Source organism: Panthera onca, chromosome E3 (assembly GCF_046562875.1).
Source record: "Panthera onca isolate mPanOnc1 chromosome E3, mPanOnc1 haplotype 2, whole genome shotgun sequence".
NCBI classification, from domain to species: Eukaryota; Metazoa; Chordata; class Mammalia; order Carnivora; family Felidae; genus Panthera; species Panthera onca.
The window spans coordinates 29,727,742-29,744,809 of record NC_138354.1 but is presented as its reverse complement, the minus strand read 5'-3'; the positions used below and the strand labels follow the sequence as shown (position 1 = coordinate 29,744,809).

Genomic DNA, 17,068 nt, shown 5'->3' with positions numbered 1-17,068 from the left:
GGAGGCTGCTAACGATGCAGATCCAACCAAGCCATCCTAACCTGTCAAATCACACGTACTACCCTTCGTTTTACGAAAACAGCAACCGCGCCCGAGGCTGAACACAGCAGTATCAGTTAACGGGCACGAGGTTCCGTGCCACACAATCTGAATGCAGACCAAGAACACTTCCCTCAAGACAGATTCACAAAGGTGAACGGTGGTCAACCACCATGTCAGACTCCTGTTGGTGGCTATGTCTACACTTTTCACCGTTAAGTTGCTCTCATTCCGTTCTAGGTTTTTCTGCCAGTTCAATTCTGCTGTGATAGGAAACTATTCGTTACACTGGAATGTGACACGTGATCTGCAAACACAACGAAAGGACTAAATCAGTACTTAGATGCTGTTTCTCACCCAAACGACGTGACCATGACTCCATTACCTGTTCTTTAGCGTGTTTCTGCTGCTCCCTCCTTTTACGTTCCTCTTCATCTACTTTGCTGATGACGATGTATCGCTCCTTCTGAAAGACATAAGCCAGACGTACAACTTTCTGCAAGCAACCGGATGGCAAGCAATTCAGATACCGCTACCATTTGAAGTTATATGTTTTATCACCACACAGCCTTTCATGGGCTAAATACCCTGAAAGCATTTTGAAACGCCGCCGAAAACTGAGTTGATGCATTACAAACCAAGATTCTGCCTCTGCGCTGAAATGACATCCTCCTGCAGTTTATTAACTCACCCCCACCAACATCAGAAGTATCAGTAGACTATCAGGGGCGCCTGGGTGGCATAGTCAGTTGAGCATCCGACTCCTGATCTCGGCCCAGGTCATGATCTCACAGTTCATGGGTTCAGGCCTCACATCGGGCTCTGCGCTGATGGTGTGGAGCCTGCTTGGGATTCTGTCTCTCCCTCTCTCTGCCCCTCCCCTGCTTGTGCTCTCTCTCTCTCTCTCTCTCTCTCAAAATAAATAAATAAACTTAATAAAAAAAATTTTTTTTTTAAAGAAGTGCCAATAGACCATGAGAATAAGACACTTTCCACGACTAACACTAAGAAGTTACACTGCATGTGAACGTGAATTTCTAAATAGTCAGTTTTAAAATAAAATTTCTAACACAGGAAACAACCTCTTTGACCTTGGCTGAAGCAACTTTTTTTTTTTAGTTTTTTTAATGTTTATTTATTTTTCGAGACAGAGACTGACAGAGTGGGAGCAGGGGAATGGCAGAGAGAGAGAGAGAGGAAGACACAGAATCAGAAGCAGGCTCCAGGCTCCGAGCTATCAGCACAGAGCCCAATGCGGGACTCAATCCCATGAACCGTGAGATCATGACCTGAGCCAAAGTCAAACGCCCAACCAACTGAGCCACCCAGGCTCCCTGAAGCAGCTTCTTAATAGACACATCATCAGAGGCCAGGGAAACAAAAGCAAAAACGAACTATTGGGACTTGATCAAGATAAAAAACTTCTGCATGGCGAAAGACACAATCTATAAAACTAAAAGGCAACCAATGGAATGGGAGAAGACATCTGCAAATGACATATGTGATAAAGTGTTAGTATCCAAAATCTATAAACAATTTATCAAACTCAATACCCAAAAAACAATTAACTCAGTGACGAAATGAGCAGAAGACATGAATAGACACTCTCCAAAGACATCCAGATGGCTAACAGACACATGAAAAAATGCTCAACCTCACTCATCACCAGGGATACAAATCAAAACCACACTGAGATACCACCTCACACCTGTCAGAATAGCTAAAATTAACAACACAAAACCCAGGTGTTGGCACAGAAGTGGAGAAAAGGGAACCCTCTTGCACTGTTAGTGGGACTGCAAACTGGTGCAGCCACTCTGGAGAAGGGTATGGAGTTACTTCTAAAAACAGAACTACCCAACAAGCCAGCAATTGCACTATTAGATACCCAAAGGATACAAAAATGCTGATTCGAAGGGGCACAGGCACCCCACTGTTTATAGCAGTGTTATCAACAATAGCCAAACTATGGAGAGAATCCAAACCCAAATATCCATACCGATGAATGGAGAAAGATGTAGCGTGTATAGGCGTGTGTGCACGCGCGTGTGTGTGTGTGTGTGAATACACACCAATGGACTATTACTCGGCCATCAAAAGGAATGAAATCTTGCCATTTGCAATGATGTGGATGGAGCTAGAGCGTATTATGCTAAGCTGAATAAGTGCATCAGATAAAGATAAATACCATATGATTTCATTCAGATGTGGAATTTAAGAAACAAAACAGATGGACATAGGGGAAGGGGGGAAAAGTTGGGGGGAGAGAGGGAAGCAAATCACAAGAGACTGAACGAAAGAGAACAAACAGGGTTGATTCTGGGAGGTGGGTGGGGGTTGGGCTAAATGAGGGATGGGGACTGAGGGCACCTGTCATGATGAGCCCTGGGTGTTGTATGTAAGTGATAAATCACTGAATCCTACTCCTGAAACCAATATTGCACTGTATGTTAACTACAATTTAAATTTTTTTTCAGTGAAAAATAAAATGTCTGTATCGCATTTCATTGACATTAGAAACATATCCTGGATTTCCAGGTAACTTGTCAGAAAACTAGTCCCTTCTTTCTCATATGTTCCGTTTTGAATCAAGTAAGGACACCACATTCTATGTCAAAGTTTGAGATGTATCTTCAAGCAAGATTTTTTTTTAATTTACTTCATCTCTCATTTGACATCTGACTCAAGAGCAACAACAGAGAGTGAAAAAAAAAAAAAAAAAAAGACCAACAACAAAATTCTAAAATTCTAAAATTTTGCTCAAGGAACCCGCCCTCAGCCTCCCATTACCCATCACGGTTCCATCAGCGCACCTTGGGAACACATGCCTCAATGTATTCCCAATGCTCACGCTTATGCCCCAGATTCTAGAATTTCATTTCCCGTGCCCACGTAACAGGAAGCCAGTTTTTCATGCAGACCACTACAGCTTTCTGCCGTAACAAGAACACATACTAACATACTAACAAAGTAACATGTGCATACTTTCAAGTTTACAAATCATGTTCATATCCTTCGACCTGCTTGATCACCACAAAACAGCTGTGATCAAAACAGGCACAGATCACCATCCCCATGCTCATCTCCAGGGTACAAAGGAGGAAGACGAGGCTTAGAGAAGTGAAGTGACTTGCCCAAGGTCACCCAGCTCACAGGAAGCAGAGCCAGGAGTCAATTCTGACTCTCAGCACGTCATTGTATCATTGTATGTGTTTGGCCCTGGACAGTTCTTGGGGTTACCTTTTCAGTTTCTAAAGTCTCAACGTGAATGCCTTTGGGATACCTAAAGAAGAGAGAGACAAGAGGACATCACTAGATGAGCCAATGACAGCTAAAACCCTAGGTGTTTTAAAAAGCAACTTGACAGCTATGTTAAGAAGTTTTATTAAATATAAAATAAATACTACTACAACAAAGACTTTATAGTAAACCTATTCCATAATATTTCAGCTACTGAATGTTTCCCTATGTCTGCTTTAAGAATCCAGCAGTGTAGGGGCGTCTGGGTGGCTCAGCCAGTTGGGTGTCCGACTTGATTTCGATGCAGATCATCATCTCATGGTTGACGTGAGTTCAAGACCCGCGTCAGGCTCTCTGCTGTCAGCACAGAGCCTGCTTTGGATCCTCTGTCTCCCTCTCTCTCTGTCCCTTCCCCACTCGTGCTCTTTCTTTCTCTCTCAAAAATAAACATTAAAAAAAATAAAAACTAAAAAAAAAAAAAAAAAAATGCAGAGTGTATCTGATTTCAAATTAACGTTTTAGGACACAGGCATCTTGCTCCCAAATGCAATAACGTTTACTTCCTAAGTGAAATTGTGAAGGTTGTTTTAAATGGTATGGGGCATACACAGAGGAGGTTTGAGAAGAGTAACTCTACTATAGTCTGGCACCAGCGTGTGCATTAGCCAAGGAGAGGGATCTGGAACCCCCATGGAGTCCACTGAAAGGACAACATGACAGGCCAGGAGCCTAGTCAGAGGACAGTGGCCCTTCTCCAGTTTTGTTCAAAGTAAACTCCAGGTACATACATCACTGGTAGATTCTAATGGAAGAACAAGAGGCCCAAATAAAGTCGAATGCAAACTTCCCCCTGCTCGACAACGATATTCAGTTTGGGGTTAGAGGTCTGCTCGAAAATACAGTGAAACAAACGGATACAGCACCGGAGAAATACAGGCACACAATTTTGGATATTATTTCAGGGGGTTCACAGACCGCCTAAAACGTACCCATGGTCTAACCCATGCCTGAGAAAGAGCATTCATCTGAGTTATTTCCTAGATCTTAAAACCCAATCTTTATCATTTAACCTTCAAAGAACAAAACACTATACATCCGGAACTTAATGAACCTATCGCCAAAGTGACAACTGAAAGGAAATTTAAAAGGTTTAAAAGCATCCGCTACGAAATAACAACAAAGAAAATCAGTGGGTATTCAAGGAACTTAAGAAGTAAGGGGAAGTTCAATACAGCACTGCCCAAGAACATGGTATGGTCAGATCACCAAGAATCTCAGAAGTGAAAGGAGAGCTGAGACATAATATTTAGTTGTCAATCCTGGGTCCCTCACAGAGCTCTCACATAGAATATAAACACTTACTTCCAGCTCAAAGTCTGATAAATTAGTTTTCTTTGGAACCTATAAAAACAAAAGAGAAGGTACTGATTGGGGCTCATTAAAAGAAAATCCTAACTGATCAAGCACTGGTTAGGAAAGACATTTAATTTTTCAAAGCGACTCCACGAGAAGCGACAGGTCTCACACAAACAAAACCCGGCAGGATGTTTGAGTGGCAGGATCTCCTACCATCTGTCCTCATCAGAATGTTCTTTAATATTATTGTATCGCATGGGTCGAAGAGGGAGAAGTTCTTCTCCAACCCCAGTGTTACTGCCTGCGGCTGTACGAGGAGTTTAAAGTAGACACACACACTGAAACACTTTTGTGAAGCTAGGCACAAATTATCTGAGCCACTGACTCTTTGAAACACTGATGTTTTCTACTGCAGAGAGAAATTAAAAGGACAGACGTAGCCCGACGGCGAATTCTTTTCTTTGAAGCCTTTATGTATTAAGCACCCCTCGAGGCTCAAGTAGCTACGCCACGCTAGAGCATAGCTGGAGCAGAACGTAAAGTCAAAGATGCAACAAGGGGTTTCTCCCCTCCAGGACAGGACAAACTGTTCACTCAGTGTCGCAATATACCAGTGTCCCCAATGTGTTAATGCTAAAGTTAGGGCTTACATCTTGGGAACATACCTATAATAAAAAGACCGTTTATGAATGTGGGTTTAAAAACCCAAAATAGAGCACATGCCAGAAATCATCCACTCTCCAAAAAAAGAACATGTGAAAATATTTAGGGCAACTTACCCAGTACATGGCTCTAAATCCAAGTTCTTGTTTTCTTCACTTTGTAATAAATCTTCAATTTTCTCTCTGAGGAGTTAAAATGAAAACATCGCCATCAGTACCTTTCAGGAATGAAGCGACCAACCAACAGATTAATCATACTCCGAAGCAATTTAAACATCAGAACCCAGGACAATGTAACTCTACCCAATCAGGTTGTAAGTTGTAAGTTATACTTAGAGTTATACCTGGTTACCCTTAAAGAAAAATACTTTATCTGGACGTATTCTTTTCGTTGTCGTTATTCATGAGTTAGTGACAACTTCTCAAGGATTCATTGATACAAGGAACTTAAATTTTTACTTTTCTAGGGGAAGAGGGTGGAGGGTTGAGCAAATCGGGTCAAGGGGAGAGGGAGATACAGACCTCCACTTATGGAATGAGTAAGTCGCAGCAATAAAAAGAGAACAAAAAGGGGCGCCTGGGTGGCTCAATCGGTTAAGCGTCCGACTTCGGCTCAGGTCACAATCTCACAGTTTGTGAGTTCGAGCCCCGCGTCGGGCTGTGGGCTGATGGCTCAGAGCCTGGAGCCTGCTGCCGATTCTGTGTCTCCCTCTCTCTCTGCCCCTCCCCCGTTCATGCTCTGTCTCTCTGTGTCCCAAAAATAAATAAACGTTAAAAAAAAAAAAAAAAGAGAGAGAACAAAAAGAATACCATCAATGATGGTATAACAGTGATGTAATGGGACAGATCATAGCTACACTCGGGGCGAACACAGCATAATATATAAACCCGTCAAATCACTACCTTGTACACCTGAAAATAATGTAACAACATGTCAACTATACTCCAATAAAATCAAGTGATTAATTTTTACTTTGCTCGTAAGGCAGTTATACTGAAAACCCAGTGAAACCAGACACTCCTCCAATGGCACGCGTACTTGTCAGAAACTTCATTCAAAGAAACAAAACAAGGGGCTCTGGATGGCTCAGTCAGTTAAGGATCCGACTCTTGACTTTGGCTCAGGTCACGATCTCACGGTTTGCTATTGGCCCACAGGCTGTCTGGGATTCTTTCTCCCTCTCTCTCTGCCCCTTCCCTAACCAGGTTCTCGGTCTCAAAATAAATAAATAAACTCATTTTTTAATTTTAAAAAATGTGGATATGTTGTAAATATCTGGATAGGCCTGTTTCATTCCTCTGCCTTCAGGGAAACTGGACAGTGCCTATCAGGCCCTTGATCCATGCCTACTCCGTCCAACTGGGAGGTCTACCCACTTACTGAGATAGTCTCTTGCCGGGTGACACGCTACAAGTCTAAGTACAGCACACAGAATTCTATTTTACAATGTGCTGTGATTGCACAAATTCAGATATGACCCAGTGGAATCCTGCCATTCACGATATCACACCCGTGTGTGCAGTGTTCGTGCAGCACGAGCCTGAGATACAGATGTCAGTCCTGCCCCAACATATCTGCGCGACGCGTTCTTCTAGTCTGGGAACTTACACCACTTGGTCAATAAACTTCTTCTGATCCTCAGGAATCGTCACAGGACATTTTGACGCGTTGGGAGATACGTAAGACAGAGTTCCTGCACCATTGGACTGTAGGCGTTTTTCATCGTACTGCTCCCTTAACTGTCTTTCTTCTTCCTGATTTAAATAGGGAATTCCTAAGTGTAATTTGAAAAAGAATGCATTAGCAGAGGTAACTAAACATAAAAATTTCAACATAAAAAGTTGGTTTTTTTTTTAGCAAACCAGTGAATCTAAAATGCTCAGGCAAGACTTACCATATTTAACTATATCCCAAAAAAATCAACAGAAAAGACAAATGATTTTGAAATACACTGGTCTTTGCTTCTGCACCATGCATTCTTCTTTCAACAAATGTTTCTTTGGCACTTACACCGGGCCAGGTACTGCAGTGGGCCCAAGGGATCTAACAGGGAACAAAGCAGACACCTTCTGCTCCATAGTGAAGGGAAGGACTTTCGACAGGAGGATCAGAGAAGGCCACTGAGAGCAAAGACCGAAAGGGTGAGAAGGAGTCAGGCCAGCAAGGAGCCAGAAGAAGAGTATTTCAGGCTGGGGAAAAACGATCAACGCCCAAAGGATGGAATGGTGTGGACAGCTCCAGAAACAGCAAGGAAGCTGGCGTGACCGGAACACAAGGAACAGGAGAATGGCACAATGTCAGCATGGAGACGGTGGTGTGAGACTGCGCAGGCCTTTACAGGTCGTGATATGAATTTGTTTTATTCAGGGGCACTGGGAGCGCCTGGGTGGCTCAGTCAGTTAAGCGTCGGACTTTGGCTCAGGTTATGATCTCACGGTTTTGTGAATTCGAGCCCCGCACAGGGCTCTGTGCTGACAGCTCAGAGCCTGGAGCCTGCTTTGGACTCTGTCTCAGTCTCTCTTTCTCCTCCCCTGTTCACTCTCTTTCTCTCTCAAAAATAAATAAACATTAAAAAAAATTAAAGGGGCGCCTGGGTGGCTCAGTCTGTTGAGCGTCCGACTTCGGCTCGAGTCGTGACCTCACGGTTGGTGAGTCTGAGCCCCGCATCAGGCTCTGTGCTATCAGCTCAGAACCTGGAGCCTGCTTTGGATTCTGTGTCTCCCTCTCTCTCTCTGCCCCTCTCCCGCTCACGCTTAGTCTCTCTCTGTCTCTCAAAAATAAATTAAAATGATAAAAAAAAAAAATTTTTTTTTAATTTTTTTTTAATTGAAAAAAAAGAACCTGTTTTATTCGAAGAGCAACAGAATGCCATTAGAAGGTTTTAAGCAAGACAATTACATTATCTGTTTGTTTTTAAAAGAGATCATTTCGACTCCCATGAAGATTGAAGTAGGGAAGCCAGTTAAAAGCAATTATCCAGGCAAGAGATAACTGCTTACGTCAGAGGTCAGTAACCTTTCCCTTAAAGCATACAGTATATGTTTTAGGCTTGTGGGCCACATGGGGAATCTCTGTTGGAACCAATCAACTCTGCTCTTGTAACATGAAAATGGCCACGCATGACGGGTAAATGAACGGGCATGGCTTTATTTACAATAGGACTTTATTTGCAAAATGGGCTGTGGGTCTTGGTTTGTGACCCAGCTTAGACTAGAGACAGAGAAGATGAATACAGAGATAGGAGAGATATAACCTGCTGATATACTGGAAGGGAGGGATAAAGGGAAGAGGAGAATCGAAAACGCTACCTAGGTGTTAGGTGTAAGCAGCTGGGAAGACGGCAGGTGTACTTACAGAGGTAGGGAACCCTGGGCAAAGAATAGCTTTGGGGCCCAAGACATGAAAATCAAAACCTACCACCTGAATACATAAATCAGCTAAGGGTATATATGAATTAAGGGCTGTGGATATAAGCCTAATGCTCAGGAAAAAGGTAATGAGATATAAATTTAGGTATCATCAGAATACGGGTGGCATTAAAAGCCACGGGACAGTAATAAACTTTTTTGATGATAGAATTAGAAAAATCACCGTTTATCAGTAATACTAATCATTCCATGCAAGAATCATCGGTGAATGCTACAACTAATTGGCAGAAAAGGCGATCAACATTAATAACACCATCAGTTGCACGACATTAATGTACTTACTAGCACTGAACTGAATACTTAAAAATGGTTAAGATGGTAAATCCTATGCGCATTTTTCCACAATTAAAAAAAAAAAAAGGTAACACCACCAGTGATGAGACTGAGTACTTGAGAAGGACAAGAGGTAGTGCTGTCACAGAAAGAAAGGCTGGAGGTGCGTTCAGTTACTGGTGATGAGACCCACGGTGCTCCCAAGGGCAGAGATGGCTAAGGGGAGCTGGAAGCAAAGACCGCTGAGCAACTGGTCGAGAAACAGACAGGACAGGCCATTTGCTGGTCATCCCTGTGGGTGGTGATGTCACCCATAATGAGGAGAGAGTCAGGAGTGGAGAGAAGACAGAAAGCCGAAGCCAAGGCTGTCGTGAATGCCACACCCATGAAATCAGCAAAAAGAGGGGCCGTAGAGCCCGTGACATATCCCGTGGCTCCTGGGAAGAGGGAATCCACATAGCTGTCACATGGCATGGTAAAACAAGGACACCCACCGATGCCTGCCTGGAGAGAGAGAGAGAGAGAGAGAGAGAGAGAGAGAGGTAAAACCACCTATGCTCCAGAGGGTGCAGGGGAAGTGAAGCAAGAGTCACCTGATTCCCTTTCACACAAGGAAGTCAAAGGCACTTCTGAGAAGACGGCCAGAAGAAAAGGGTCTGGATTTGCAGAGCCCGAGCGCAAAAAACTGGTAAGGAAGAGAAGGGACGATCGAGAACAGATTGAGAGTATCAGCCACAGTGTGGGGCTAAGAGTCTGGCAATGACAGATGTCCTGGGAGTCCCGATTCAGTTGTGACGAAAATACTCCGAGGTCTGACTATAAAACAAGGAGAATGAGGTACACACTCCAACTTGGCTGTTTCTCTCCTTTTATGAAAATAAAACCATCAGGCTGGAAATTATACATCCACAGGAGACTGGTTAAAGCAGTTCCTTCAACAGATTTTTGCACTTATTCCAATAGAGTGCTCTAACTACATTTGGAACTTGTATTTGATAACAGCTTTCAGAGTCAAGTTTGAGCCAAAGGGAAAAAAATTTTTAGAATACCCAAACTGTGCTGCCCAGCTGGTTCACTCACTGCATTAAGCGTTTTGGGCTCCAAAATCTTTTTTTTTTTTTTTTTTTTTTTTTTTTTTCAAAAAGTCAAAAACATTGGGGTGTCTGGATGGTTCAGTCATTAAGCATCCAACATTGGCTCAGGTCATGATCTGTGGTTTATGAGTTCGAGCCCCAAGTTGGGCTCTGTGCTGACAAGTCAGAGCCCGAAGCCTGCTTCAAGTATGTGTCTCTCTTTCTGCTCCTCTCCCGCTCATGCTCTCTCTCTGTCTCAAAATTAAACAAACAAACAAAAAAAAAGTGAAGGTGCAGCACCACTGAATCAACTAAAAAACACTATGGTGTGGGTTCTGAAGGGCTCACAAGGAGATCCTGGTGAGGGGAAGATAATTTTTTGAATATGTGTTCCAACACTTGTATTACAAAAAATCTCCCTCAACTCACTCAATAATTGGGCGTTCACTATGGAAAAAAAATACAATTTATGAGATTAGGTAAAAGTAGTTACTGACCTTACAGCAGCAGGTGCTGAAAACTGCTGGCAAAACCAGAGGCTTTCCGAAACACTTTTCAGGAACAAAAGGAAGGGAAAAACTCCGGTAGGGACTTTCACGGCCAATATTCGCTCATCGAATATTAGGGTCACCTCCCTGACACAGAAGACGACTTGGGCTATGCCCTGGGGACATGAAATGTATAAGACGCAGTCCCTTTCCTAAGCACGTTCGCCCATCTGTCACACGACCCGGTGAGCTGTCATGACTGTGCCGTGTGTGAGGAACTAAGCAACTCTCTCCGAATAATAAACAAGCATCACTTGGAACAGGGAGTTTTTCATTACGGCATTTACTAGAATGCAGGTCCTTTCTTAAGTCCTCTAACACCTGTCTCACTAGAAGAAAATGGGGGAAACTGTGCTCTCCACAGCAGGTCTGTTAGGCCACTTGAGTCACAACACCAGCAGGAAAATAAATTCCACTCAATCAAATCGGGAATCGGGCGCTGGGGTGTCTCGGTTGCTTGGGCGTCTGACTTGGGCTCAGGTAATGATCTCGTGGTTCATGGGTTCAAGCCCTGCATCGGGCTCCAGGCTGCCAGGGCAGAGCCTGCTTGGGATTCTCTCCCTGTCTGTCTCTCCCCTGCTCACTCTCTCTGTCTCTCAAAAAAATAAACAGGGGCGCCTGGGTGGCTCAGTCAGTTAAGAATCCAACTTTGGCTCAGGTCATGATCTCACGGTTCGTGAGTTGGAGCCCCGCGTCGGGCTCTGTGCTGACAGCTCAGAGCCTGGAGCCTGCTTCCGATTCTGTGCTTCCCTCTGTCTCTGCCTCCGCCCCACACTTGCACTCAGTCTCTCTCTCTCTCTCAAAAATAAACTTTAAAAATAAAAAAGTAAACTAAAAAAAAATTTTTTTTTAATAAAATAAAATGAGGAGTTGGCATGGCCTCGTTAGGGCAAAATGAAGTACTGTCTACTCTCCCCGTTCGTGGCTGACGAGGCTAAAGGTTTTCAAAGGCATGATAAAAGAGTTGTCTACAACTCTAAGGCTGCACATGGTGTGGCAGGACCCTGAGGTTCTGTCTCAGACAGCGGGCAGAAAAAGATCATTCTCAATCAAACCCAAATTTACAAGCGCTAAGGAGCGGTCAGATGTAATCTTACCATTGCGAAAAACTTTATTAAAATCAAATCCTTGGCTTGCCAGAAAGTCAATGCTTGAGCTCTGAAACAAGAGTGAACAGAACATACATTTTGGTGATGTTGGTGGCAGATACGTGAACAGACACAGAGAGATAACTCAGACAAGTAAACAAAGGCAGCCAGGCAATGAAGGAGCAGGTCAAAGGTCAGAAAATTAAGATTTCTACTCCAAGGCTGCCATATAATCCATTCACTTAAACTAGGTGGGCTGTTCTCCTTTATGGCTTACAAACAATAGCCTTTGTTTCACAATATTTAAGAAAAATATACTGGGTAAACATCACAGCCTTCCAAGAAGCGGGAAACTCCTGATCGCTGTACTGAGTAGGAAACTATAAAAAGAAAAAAAAAAAAAAAAATGTGGGGCGCCTGGGTGGCTCAGTCAGTTAAGCGGCCGACTTCAGCCCAGGTCTGTGCTCTCCCCGCGTCGGGCTCTCCCTCTCTCTCTGATCCTCCCCCGTTCATGCTCTGTCTCTCTCTGTCCCAAAAATAAATAAACGTTGAAAAAAAAAAAAAAAAAAAAATTAAAAAAAAAAAAAGAAAAAAAATGTATTGATATTATCTGACCCACCCCCCGCCCCCTCAGTTCAAGTTTAAAGTAGTTCACATGTAGAAATCCTAACACATCAATATCCACCTCAAGGTAGATTCTAATAACTTATTCTTCACACTTGAGATTAAAATAGAGAAAAGTTAGGGGCGCCTGAGTGGCTCAGTAGGTTAAGCATCCGACTTCAGCTCAGGTCACGATCTCGCGGTCCGTGAGTTCGAGCCCCGCGTCGGGCTCTGTGCTGACAGCTCGGAGCCTGGAGCCTGCTTCCGATTCTGTGTCTCCCCCTCTCTCTGACCCTCCCCCGTTCATGCTCTGTCTCTCTCTGTCCCAAAAATAAATAAACGTTAAAAAAAAAAATTAAAAAAAAAAATAGAGAAAAGTTCTTGGTAACAAGACTTATTAAACCAACACATCTCATATATGCAGTGAGCAACAATACAGAAGTAAATTTCAGTGAGAATATTAAATAGATACTACCACACATGGTACACAAGAATGGCAAACACCACAAAGCTCTGGACTCGATCTAACGGAAGAGCCACAGAAAGGACCGCAGCTACTCGAGTACCTCATCAGAACATGAGAGGGCGGCGACACGCCTGGGCCATTTTAATCTGGTTCCTCACGGAACTACCTTTCCTGACCTGTACTGTGACAGGACACCATCAGCCCAGATGAGGGACGCTGTGTCCGCCCCATTACACTCGTGACCGTGTTCACGCTAAGCTACAGCTGAAGACAAGGGTTTCCACATGCGTGATTTCCATACGATAATGAAAGGCGCACGTCCTGAGGTCTCTAGCCTGAGCAAAGCTCTACTTCCGAGCCCTGGTTTGTGCTGATCCTGTGGACCACAGAAGCGACTGTGTGTTTCCCCTATCTTAGCTGCTAGGAAGCACAGAGACTTTCTTTAGCACAAATTTCTGTGTTCTATTCATATTGTAGGAATCCTGTCTTCGTTTTTTATTTCTTCCAATTTTTCCTTGACTCATTTTGTAAGGCTTATGCTAAGAAGTAAACACTATATTTATCTTTATCAACAACAGATTCTTCTTAAAAAGTGATGAGATGTAAATGGCAGTCTTAACCCCCCACCATACGCACACACAAACATACGCAAACACACACCACACACACGCACACACACTTGGGTACATGCACGTTATTTTCACCATCTCCAGGTTCTCTGTGGTTTAGAACAAGCAACTTTTCCCTCCACATCTTCCCTTTTTATCTTGTTCTGAACCAAGATCCAATGTCTTCTGGCTTGGGCCACAAGCCTCCTTTCTGTCTACCATGCCTCAATATTTGCAGTTCTGCCCACAAAACATTCCCCCACTGACAGAGGCGCTGAAAGATGGATTACGGAAAGGCATTTCTGTCCTCCTTTCACTAGACTCCAAAACACCCTACCTAACCTCCTTTCCTTTAAATATCCAGTCAGGGGCGCCTGGGTGACTCAGTCATTGAACATCCGACTCTTGATCTCAGGTCACGATCCCCTTGTTGTTGGGATCTCTCCTGCATGGGGCTCTGTGATGTGAGCACAGCCTACTTGGGATTCTTTCTCTCTCCCTCTCTCTCTCTGCCCCTCCCCCGTTCCCCCATGGTATGAATGCTCACTCCCTCTCTCACAATAAGTAAGTAAACTTTATGGGGCGCCTGGGTGGCTCAGTCGGTTAAGCGTCCGACTTCAGCTCAGGTCACGATCTTGCGGTCCGTGAGTTCGAGCCCCGCGTCGGGCTCTGGGCTGATGGCTCAGAGCCTGGAGCCTGCTTCCGATTCTGTGTCTCCCTCTCTCTCTGCCCCTCCCCCGTTCATGCTCTGTCTCTCTCTGTCTCAAAAATAAATAAACGTTAAAAAAAAAAAAATTTTAACAATAAGTAAGTAAACTTTAAAAAAAATAAAATAAAATAAATATCCAGTTAAAACTGCATCTCTTTTCCGGGGCACCTAGGTGGCTCAGTTGGTTAAGCACCCAACTTCTGCTCGGTCATGATCTCACAGTTTATGACTTCGAGCCCTGCGTTGGGCTCTGCGCTGACAGCTTGGAGTCTGGAGCCTGCTTCAGATTCTGTGTCTCCCTCTCTCTCTGCCCCTCCCCTACTTGCGCTCTGTCTCTCAAAAATAAATAAATGTAAAACAAAAAAGTTCATCTATCCCTTTTTGAAGCTCTGTATTTTCCACTCAAATACCACCTTTCAGGTTACACAAGAGAAATGTACTTAATGCCTTTGAACTTAGAATTACTTAAAATGGTGAATTTTATGTTACGTATTTCTTACCATAATTAAAAAAAAAAAAAATCCATTGAACCTACACAATATATTTGTGCTTAGTATCCACTAACTTTGATTTGTCCTAAATGTATCATTTTCAGGATTCAAAAAAGAAGCACAGTTATTTGGGATGACAATCTCAAGCCTCTATCAAAATTTTCAATGCATATGCCTTATGATTCAGCAATTTCCCTTCTAAGAAATCTATCCTATAAAAATATTCCTACATACAGGAGGCACCTGGCTGGCTCAGTCAGTGGAGCACGCGTGCGACTCCTGATCTCGGGGTCATGAGTTTGAGCCCCTCATTAGATGTAGAGCTTACTTAAAAAAGGTGGGGGGGGGGGGGGGTGGACCTGAGTGGCTCAGTCTGTTAAGCGTCCGACTTCGGCTAAGGTCATGATCTTGCAGTTTGTGGGTTCGAGCCCCACGTCTGGCTCTGTGCTGACAGCTCAGAGCCTGGAGCCTCCTTCAGATTCTGTGTCTCCCTCTCTCTCTGCCTCTCCCCTGCTCGTGCTCTCTGTTTCAAAAATAAATAAACATTAAAAAAAATTTTTTTTTTAATTCCTACATATACACAAAGATACAATGCACATGAATGTTGACTCTAACATTATTTAAAATAGAGAACCTTTGGAAACTTTTAAATTCAAATTAAATAAATTACCCACATCCACGCTGTGAAATATGTACAAACTGTGTTCAGTGGAAAATGCAAGTTATTTAAAGTATGAGTATCAGAATTCTGTGTATATTAAAGAAAAGAACTAAAGTTACATACATGTGTGTAGACACACATACAGATGGTCCCTGACTTAACAACGGTTCAACTCAGGATTTTTCCACCTCATGGTGGTGCATTCAGTAGAAACTACACTTCGAGTTTTGAATTTGGACCTTTTCCAGACTAGTGACACACAGCACAGGACTCTCTCACGATGCTGGACAGCGGCACCAGCCGCAGCTCTCGGTCAGCCATGCAAACACCAGCACTTACAACCATTCTGTGTTTCACTTTCTTTTTTTAATGTTTATTTATTTTTATTTTGAGAGAAGAGACAGAGTACAAGCAGGGAGGGGGCAGTGGGAGAGGGAGAGAGAATCTGCACCGTTAGTGCAGAACCCGATACGGGGCTCAATCTCACAAAACCATGAGATCACGGGGGTCGGTAAAGCGTCTGACGTCGGCTCAGGTCATGATCTCACAGTTTGTGGGTTCGAGCCCTGCGTCGGGCTCTGTGCAGACAGCTGAGAGCCTGGAGCCTGCTTCGGATTCTGTGTCTCCCTCTCTCTCTGCCCCTCCCCTGCTTGCTCTCTGTCTCTTTCTCTCTCAAAAATAAATAAATATAAAATTTTTTTTTTTTAAAAATCACTCTTGGAAAGCTCTTATCACTGTTAAAGCAGATAGAGTTTGGAAACAAAGCAACTGAAGGTGCTTCTTGCAAAATAAGCGTCTGCACACACAGTGAGATGCTCACACACTGGGCAGGATATGGAAGAACGGGCAGACTGAGAACCACACACACTCCCAGGGAAGGTACCCATCCTGTGGGATGGCAGGTATTTACGTTATTTCAAAAATTTTTTGAGTACAGCTGAGATATAATATCACGCTAGTTTCAGGTGTACAACACAGTGATTCACTATCTCTGTATGTATGTCATGCTGTGCTCACAAGGGTAGCTACCACGTGTCACCCTCCAAAAGTATTACAACATCACTGACTGCGTTCCCTATGCTGTACCTTTTGTTGCCATGGCTTGCTCATTCCATGACCAGAAGCCTGTACCTTCCACTCCCCTTCACCCACTTTGCCCATCCACCTACCTCCTTCCCCTCTGGCAACCATCTATATTTAGGCATTCACATTGTTTTCATCTCTTTCTCTCCATTTTTCTAGCTGAACATCAAATGTTGAATTCACTGACAATAATACGTAAACGACTGTGACATATGAAAACACTCCTGACTCTAGAGTAAGAAACGAGTTTCTTTTTTTAATACCCTCTTCCACGTGCCACCTCCTTCCCCATCTCACTCCTTTTTTCTAGCTTTTACATACATGTAGACACACACAGAACTTCTTCCACTTACGATGGTGCATGCCCCAATAAACCCACTCTAAGTCGAAAATAGTGTTAAGTTGAAACTGCTTTTAGTATACCTGACCCACTGAACATTGCAGCTTAGCCTAGCCTATCTTACGCGTGCTCAGAACACTTACGTTAGCTTGCTATTGGGCAAAATCATCTAACACAAAGCATTTTATAATATGGCATTAAGTATGTCATGTAATTTATTGAATACCATATTGAAAGCGAAACATGGGGGCACCTGGGTGTCTCAGTGGATCGAACGTCTGACTCTTGATTTTGGCCCTCAGGTCATGATCTCATATTTTGTTTTGTTTTTAATTTTTAAATTTTTTTAGTGTTTTATTTTTGAGAGAGAGAGAGAGAGAGAGAGAGAGAATGAGCAGG

The 17,068-nt window shown here is 43.4% G+C and overlaps 1 protein-coding gene across 1 annotated transcript in view; it reads right to left on the bottom strand.

The window, feature by feature from the left end:
• PARN (poly(A)-specific ribonuclease) overlaps positions 1-17,068 on the bottom strand; it is a 166,500-nt gene that overhangs the window by 144,796 nt on the left and 4,636 nt on the right. Inside the window, exons 6-11 of the mRNA XM_078440069.2 lie at positions 11,718-11,778; positions 6,907-7,072; positions 5,415-5,480; positions 4,642-4,680; positions 3,280-3,322; positions 425-505 (exon numbers count right to left, since the gene is read on the bottom strand). Of these exons, the coding sequence (XP_078296195.1) occupies positions 425-505; positions 3,280-3,322; positions 4,642-4,680; positions 5,415-5,480; positions 6,907-7,072; positions 11,718-11,778 (456 nt within the window). The remainder of the gene's footprint in view (positions 1-424; positions 506-3,279; positions 3,323-4,641; positions 4,681-5,414; positions 5,481-6,906; positions 7,073-11,717; positions 11,779-17,068) is intronic.